This window comes from Nyctereutes procyonoides, unplaced genomic scaffold (assembly GCF_905146905.1).
Source record: "Nyctereutes procyonoides isolate TBG_1078 unplaced genomic scaffold, NYPRO_anot_genome, whole genome shotgun sequence".
In the NCBI taxonomy this organism is placed as follows: domain Eukaryota; kingdom Metazoa; phylum Chordata; class Mammalia; order Carnivora; family Canidae; genus Nyctereutes; species Nyctereutes procyonoides.
Window position 1 is genome coordinate 46,858,964 of NW_026575042.1, and position 8,615 is coordinate 46,867,578.

The following is an 8,615-nucleotide window of genomic DNA, read 5'->3' on the forward strand; positions in this document are numbered from 1 at the left end:
TGTGTGTGTGTGTTTTAATGTGTCTGTTGATTTTAATCAAGAAAATAAAACAGGAAATACCTGAAGCTCTAGTGTCCCTTTTGCTGGAACACTGACAGAGCACATAACCAGAGTAGTTTTAAAAATTTCAGTTTTACAGCTCCTACAAAATTGTTGATAACGGTTGCTTAGTTATATGCCCGGTGTGGAATTCACTAAAAATTGTCAATTTGAGAAATAAAGAAAAAGTCTAAAACACAGAAGCAATTGTATATCCAATAGGAACTATGCTAACTTTGACTATGCAAATCAACATGAAAATACCAAATGCTTCTCTGAATGTCACTGTTTTGACAGTGAATGAAATGATTTCGACGGCAGTCCTTATAAACTACTTGTGAAATGCATAATTTGTTTGTGTCTTGACCTCACAGGAAATTCCTCTTGAACTGTACTTGGAAGTTCGACTGAATAAATTATTCCTGGACTTTTGAATTATTAATCTTGTCTGCATGATATGCAAATTAGACTTCACTATGTCCAGTGACACAGCTTTGGGTTAGAAGCTGTGTCAAGTTGCTGGCAAAGAATATCTGTCAAGGGATCAGGGCCTTCCAACGGAATGGTAAGTTATAATGCAACTCATGTCACACAGGTATACAAAGTAAGGCTGGACTTCCCATTAGGGGTTTCTTTTAAAAGTGGCCTGTGAACAGTTAAGATGTGTAAATGAACTATTATTCATAACACATAGAACAATAAAAAAAAACTAAGAGGAAGTCATAATTTTTCTCCTGTGTTTATTTTTTTATTAAAACTAATACCTTTTTAAATTGTCAAATACTAAATTTATTTTACAGAGGTTTATTATGTTTGCTAAGTGGGACAACATATTGGTAACATTTCAACAAAAAGAGTAATCAGGTTTAGTTAACTATAACTACTTAAAAAAATTCCAAGTTCCTAAATCCAATGAAACAATGAATATATATATATAATAGTTTATGTTTAGAAAATACTATGTGAGAGGAAATCTCAAGGCATTCTAAAAATTGAATTTAGCACTTAGTTTATAAAAATTATAATTATGTTTGTAAAAATTGCAATTATTCAAAATGGGGAATTGCAAAAACTATTGCTGGCATACCTTCCAGAACTTTTTATAATTGGTGAGTTATTCTTTTTAATTCATAAACGTATAGTTTGATATCTTACTATCACTTTTTAATGTATTGATTTACACTGTAAGTTCTGGAATATATAAAAAATGTAGTTATCAATATTACATGATTGTCTCTTTTCAGTATGCATTTCTATTTGTCCATTCGAATTGTTTATTACTGAAAATAGCAATGGATTTAAAAATGCTCATATGTAATAATGAATTAATACTGTAAGTGTGTCTTGAACCGGGTCAGGGTTAAAATGCACAGATGATCTTTGTTTAATCGTGATATTCGTAAGAAAAAACAATTTAGGGGGGCCTGGGTGGCTCAGACAGTTAGGAATCTGCATTCAGCTCAGGTCATGATCTCAGGGTTCTGGGATGGAGCCCCTGCACCTGGCTCCCTGCTCAGTGGGGAGCCTGCTTCTCCCTCTCCCTCTGCCCCTCCACCCTGCTCCTGCTCTCTCTCTTGCTCTTGTGCTCTCTCTCTGTCAAATAAACAAACAAACAAACAAATAAATAAATAAATAAATAAAATCTTTTTAAAAAAGAAAAAGAAATAATTGAAAAGCTAGCAAGCTATCAAATATGTTTTTAAATCTAAGCTTCAAAACTGTACGTTTTTAAAAGGCTGAATTCAGCTGAAGTGAAAGAAACATTATTCCAAATTAAAAATGAATACTACTGATCTGCTTCTGTCAGTAAATTGAATATTGCTTGTAACTTAATAATTCTAACAGGTTTAGATATATATTTGGATATGTAATTAAAGACTTCACTTTAATTACTGATAGCTTAAGAACAGTTAAAAATAATTCATCCCAAATAGCTATAACCTATTTATCATGATTTCTATTTCCTGAAAATTGAACATACAACGACTAGAAAGTGGAAGAGAGAGTTTTAATTTTTCATGAGGGACTTTTCCTTTAATTGAGAATTTCCCTTAAAGGATCAGCTTACTTCACCAATTTGTAGAATTGTAATCCACACACTAAAAACACATTCAACGACAAACATCATCTTATTTGGACTCTGATACCCAGAAAATTATGGGTCTTGGTGAGGTTTAAATTGACCTGCAAACATAAGACAGATTGACATTTAAAAACCATAGCTTATTAATATTAAGGATTTAAGAAAATTATTTTAAGAATAAAATAAATGTATCCAAAAGCAGATTACAAAATATCATAAAGAGCATAATATCATTTTTAAAAAAATAAATTCAAATAAATACTAAACTGTAAGAGGATATCCAAATAGTGGGAGTGTTTGGTTTATGGACCATTTTCATTTCTTCTTTTTGCCTACCTGTGTCTTCTTAGGGAGTGCTACAGAATATCATGCATTTTTAAAAGTTATTTTTTTAAAAAAAATGGATAAAGCAACCACTCTCAGAAGTAGGATAAAGGTGAATTGTCATTCATTGTCCTTATTCCAGTTCTGGTATTCTCTACCTCTATGATCTCCCTCAATTTCCATTCCCAGTGATGCCTCGAAGCAGGAGACTTCTCCATGGCTTTAGCACAGCCCCTGACTTGCCCGAGCGGTAGATATTGGGAATCTGGCACATGTAGTTACACGTCTTTATGGCTGTCTTTTCCTGCAATGGCAGTCAAAACCTCCTGCTGCATGACAAGCTAGTCACATGGATCATCTAAGAACTGAGTAGTTGGAAAAATAAGAGAACTAGAAAAAGAGGAAATGCAAAATGAAACAAGTGAGTCTAATGGAAACTTTCTCTTGCCTTAATATTCCTTTGAGGGAGTGCATCTGCTTTTTGAGCTTTCCCAGAATAAGGACGTTGCCCAGATCTGAGCTCTGAGGAGCTCCAACATTTAAAGCTGGGGCAAATAGTCTACAAAGAGAGGAAGGAGAACCGTAAGGATATTGCTGTAACATAGAAGGCAAGGAAGAGAGTGCTTCCAGAAGTCTTGGAATTGAAAGCAGCTGGGAAGAGAGTTAAAACTAATAGTGAAGAATTATCACTAATCTTTAAAACAAAGCCTTTAAAAAAAAAAGACCATTAAACTTTTTGCTTTATTTCTACAAATTTTAATAATATCAAATACAGGCTGATCCGGGGAAACAAATAGAGAATCCAGATAAACTAAAAGGAAAAAGGACTCATTAAAAATTATCTGGCGTCTCATCTCTAGGAATAAAATTCTTAATGCCTTGGTTACATATTCTTGGCTTTCTGATGCTTATTAATTTCAGATAAAAATTCCTAATTTTAAAATAACCTCAGTTTTTTTTTAAAAAATTGAACCTGAAGATATATATGAAATTTTGCCTTTCACAAATGTGTGTCTAAGCAAAGCTACGTACTTCAATTGCCAGTTTTGAATATTAGTCATATTACGTGCAATGTCAAAATTATAGTGAGATAAAGCAATGCGCCCAATTTGGTGGACTTACTACTACTTATCTGACCTTAGAGGAAAAAATATTTATAAAAGTGTTTTCCAAACAGTCAAATATTTACCTTCATCTCCACGCAGCAGGCATTTACAGACCATCTCCTATCTGGCGGTCACTGTGCCAGATGTGGAAGATAAACATGAGTAACCTAAAGTTTCAAGAAATTTGAACAAACTTCGTAAACGATGAGAATATCAAATGGGGAAACTGAGCTTAGACTGGTGGGTCAGAGTCTGTCTTGTGAAACCCGCTCTTACACTGAAGTCTAAGGGCAGTGCATGTGATGGGGCAAAGGTCACAGGGTGGAAAATGTGAGTAGTGAACTGAGCATTCAGTGAACTGAGAACTGGGAAAGTTCTCTGTGGGGTCTAAGAACAGGAAGACAGAGGCAAGGAGTAGAGCCATGCTAAGTGAGCAGCACTGGCCTAGAGGAGCCAGATCATGCCTGCCTGAATTCCTCATTCCCTGGAGAGTGAAAGGTCATTAAGTGTTTTGGGTGAGGAGAGTAATATGATCTGAATCTTGGTAGTAGTTTCCAAGATTGTTTGGCTCCCAGGTTGAAGGTAGGTTGAAAGGGAGCCAGAGAGGATGTGAAGAGACCATAGAAGATACAGTACAGTCGTGGCCCGGATTAGAATGGTGATGAAGGCCATGGAGCAGCGGTGATGGACTCGAGAAGTAGCCAAACACTACAGGCAACAAGACTCGGTAGCTTATTTGTTATTGGAGAAAAGGTACAGCTGACTTCAAGGAGACGGCTTAGATATGCTACAAGCTTTCAGCAAATTGTGGCCACTCCTCTTGTTATTACTGAGATTTTAGGCCTCATATTTTAAATTTAAAAAAATCATGTTTTAAAACTGGAATTGAAAAAAAATAAATAAAACTGGAATTGTATTTTATAAATTTAGGAAAATAACCATAAGTCTTTGACAATATGGAAGCAAAATAAAATCTATTAAAATAGCAAGACTGGAGTTCTAAGAATCTCTGTGTCCTCTCCTAGATTGTGCTCCAGTTAAATCTAACTCAGTAGACTTCGTCAAACAGTGGTGCTATGCCGGGGATCATGGTAGGTGCTAGAGACAGAAAAAGGAATTAGATGTTCCACGTGTTTCGTTGCACCATTTCTTGGCCCCTGTGCTATTTGTCAAGTCCTTTGTGTGTGTTTCCACCTCCGGGCCTTTGCACATGCTTTCCCTTCCATCTGGGATATATTTTTACCATTATGTGTGACATGCATTTATTTGTGTCCTGGATCTTTCCAAGATAGTATAAATTGTTTGAGATTAGGAACGTTGTTTGACTCGGTGCTGTTATTCCCAGTGCCTAGCATATAGTTCAAAGGTATTCAATATTTATTAAAATAATATATTAGTGACATGTCCGTATATGAATATGTACGTATATGCACTCCTTCCCAATATAGTCAGCCTTTCACAGTTCAAGTGTTAAGTGGTTTTTAAATTCTTTTTGTAATGTTTAAAAATATTTAATTAATTAATTTACTTGACAGAGAAAGAGAAAGAGAGAGATTGAGCACAAGCTGGCAGAGGGAGAGGCAGGGAGCCCGATGAGGGGCTCCATCCCAGGACCCTGGGATCATGACCTGAACCAAAGGCAGATGCTTAACCGACTGAGCCACCCGGCCATGTCAGAGTGGTTTTTTAAGAAATTATTATTATGTTCTGTGCAGTTTTGTCTTTAGTCATAGTCCAGAGTTTCAACCTTCTCTTTTCTCTTTCTTTTTTAGGCGTGGAATGCAACTTGCCTGAATTGGCTGGCAGCGGAGGCTGCCCTGGAAAAGTACTATCTTTCCATTTTTTATGGGATCGAGTTTGTTGTGGGAGTCTTTGGGAATACTGCTGTTGTTTTTGGCTACCTCTTCTGTCTGAAGAACTGGAATAGCAGTAACATTTATCTCTTCAACCTCTCTATCTCAGACTTGGCTTTTTTGTGCACCCTTCCCATGCTGATTAGAAGTTATTCCCATGGAAAGTGGATATACGGGGATGTGCTCTGTATAAGCAATCGATATGTGCTTCATGCCAATCTCTACACCAGCATTCTCTTTCTCACTTTTATCAGCATCGATAGATACCTGCTCATGAAGTATCCTTTCCGGGAACACTTTCTGCAAAGGAAGGAATTTGCTATTTTAATCTCTTTGGCTATTTGGGTTTTAGTTACCCTAGAGCTACTGCCCATACTTCCTCTTATAAATCCTAATCTAGCTGCCAATGGCACCAACTGTATTGATTATGCAAATTCTGGGGACCCCCACAACAGCCTCATTTATAGCATGTGTCTAACCTTCTTGGGATTCCTCATTCCTCTTTTGGTGATGTGCTTCTTTTACTTCAAGATTGCTCTTTTCCTGAAGCAGAGGAGCAGGCAACTTGCTACTGCTTTGCCCCTTGAAAAGCCTCTCACCTTAGTCATCATGGCAGTTGTGATCTTCTCCGTGCTTTTCACTCCCTACCACATTATGCGGAATGTGAGGATCGCTTCACGCCTGGAGGAGTGGAAGGAGTACCAATGCACCCAGGTCGTCATCAACTCCTTTTACATCGTGACCCGGCCGTTGGCCTTTCTGAACAGTACCATCAACCCTGTCTTCTATTTCCTTCTGGGGGATCACTTCAGGGAGATGTTGATGAGTAAACTGAGGTACCAATGGAAATTCCTTACATCCTTTAGAAGATGAGGTCTTGGATGGATGTTCCCACTCATCAAAAGTGAGATGCTTCTGTAACGGATTGTTTTATATATGCAGCAGTCGGCCAGTTACATTTGGATTCAACACACAGATGTAAATCAGAGAGGGACAGACCTGACACCTGTTTGAAAGACACACTGCGTCTGGATTATGTGAAAGGAAGAAAATGGGGAGTATGTATTGGTTTCCTCACCTAAGAACTGAAAGGAGTTAGGCCAGCATTGTCTAACGTTTTGAACATGGAAGTCCAAAACCCTACGTGTTATGAGACTGTCTCATCAGTATAGAAGAAATAGCAGATAGATGCAGCACCAAGTAGTTTAACCATTGGTCAGATCGTAAAAAAAGAAAAAAAATATCTGTGTTGGCAACATTGTCTAGGTTATTCTTATTTCTTTGATGTTATTAATGTGAAAACTGAGTAACAGATTAGGCATATATGATTAAAGTTTGGGGTGAGAAATTGTGCTCTTCAACAAAATTTAAAGTAAACAGTAGCAGGATCCCTGGGTGGCGCAGTGGTTTGGCGCCTGCCTTTGGCCCAGGGCGTGATCCTGGAGACCCAGGATTGAATCCCACATCAGGCTCCTGGTGCATGGAGCCTGCTTCTCCCTCTGCCTCTCTCTCTCTCTCTCTTTCTCTCTCTCTCTCTGTGACTATCATAAATAAATAAAAAATTAAAAAAAATAAACAGTAGCAGTAAGCAAGAAACCAATGCCTTGAGTTCAAGGATGCCTATATGACATTTCTTTAGGTTGGTCATGAATTGGGGTCAAGTTGTAATCATAAGTCCTATTTTGTTATATGGCTTTTAGTGCAAAGAATCATACTAAATGGAACCCAAAGAGATGGTTCAACAAAGAGAGAGACAGGTTCGAGCTTATCTCTCAAGGAATTTAGGTTTAAATGATTGTACCAGAATCCTAGATGAGAGGTATCAAGGAGAGCTGCAAAAATCTCAGAGTTCTAGAACAGAAAGCGCCTTTCAGAAAACCCAAAGCAAGTTAAAATAAAAGAAAACAAAGGTAAATGCTTTTGGACAACTTTATCTCAATGACAGTGACTTACATCTGGAATGAGCCTTGTTTTCACAGAACATCACAGAAGGCCTTGAAGTAAGTGTACTAAACACAATGCACTTCATGAAATTGTAGAAAATAGGGAATATTTATGTGCATATCAATATGGATTATCCAGATACTACTCCATGTCACAAAATAAATACAGGAAAAAAATAAATGGATGCTCCATTAGCTTTTTAAAGTCAAATTAAGTATCACACAGTAATTCACTTATACGCGACAATATGCATCCAAGGCCACATATCTACACTCTTTTTCTTAAAGTTATTAGCTGTAACATAAAGGATACAATAAGCATTATGAGTGCAAAGAAATAAAATTCTCTTGCCCATCCTGTTCTGAGATGCTCTGGTGCTGTTATTATTCTGACATTACAAAAACCCAAAATACTCCCAGTTAATGCTTCCAATACGTGAAGCTACTGAGGTATTATAAAAACATATTACTCCCATAGGATGTATTTTCATACTTATCATTAGGCTTTAAGATATTTTTTCATGCCTTGCCTTTATCGTCAATATTTTAAAAATTTTAATGTGATTTCATAACTGCCTCATAATAAACTGAAAACACAATCTCCTGAATTTCCTCATCAAAAAAGGCTACGAAAGGGCCTTAGGAAAGAAGCATTCGCTTATTTCTGCAAACATAGAAACATGATTTATTTGTAATTTGTGTTTTATGCATGGGCTTTAATTTGTAAATATGGCATTCAATTTTCCCCACCCCTACCCAAAGAAGTAGTGGACTCCTTTAAATAGTACAGCGAAATATTTTATGAGACCATAAACTCTCAGATACATCTTGTAACCAAAATGTTAAGTAATTTCATAGCACATTTCTTAATCCTCTTCTTGCTCAAATCTATCATCCTGTAACCTAATCCTCAATAGACTAAAGACATCTGCCCTAAAATTATTAGAGCTATTCCATTTACCTTTTGTACTAGGTGATTGTGAGAAGCATAAACAATAAATAATGGAAATCCTTTCTGGGTTTGTAGTTTTCAAAGGAAGTGATGTTAAGTTTTTACGTCTTGTCTTTTAATTGGTTCCTTACTGTTTCTAGACTCATGTGTAACTATTTGGCCCCAGCATTTTGCAACCTGGGCCCACCTACATTACCATATATATTGTCTCCTCCTACTGTTGTCACAAACTAAACCCTCCACCCAAAGGTGGCTACTACATTTCATTATATGCAGAACTTTCTTCACTATGTACAGCTCGAGGCTCACGCCTGT

The 8,615-nt window shown here is 36.8% G+C and overlaps 1 protein-coding gene across 2 annotated transcripts; it reads left to right on the top strand.

Moving 5' to 3' along the window:
• Positions 1-473: 473 nt before the first annotated feature.
• Positions 474-8,340, top strand: SUCNR1 (succinate receptor 1). 2 transcript variants are annotated; one of them, XM_055321294.1, is made up of 2 exons: positions 474-604; positions 5,325-8,340. In XM_055321294.1, exons 1-2 carry the CDS (start codon positions 602-604, stop codon positions 6,276-6,278), a joined length of 957 nt encoding a protein of 318 aa, XP_055177269.1. In that variant the 5' UTR covers positions 474-601; the 3' UTR covers positions 6,279-8,340. The 2 variants fall into 2 exon arrangements, with proteins under 2 accessions (XP_055177269.1, XP_055177267.1); XM_055321292.1 differs by lacking the exon at positions 474-604 and adding an exon at positions 2,817-2,867.
• Positions 8,341-8,615: the final 275 nt, after the last annotated feature.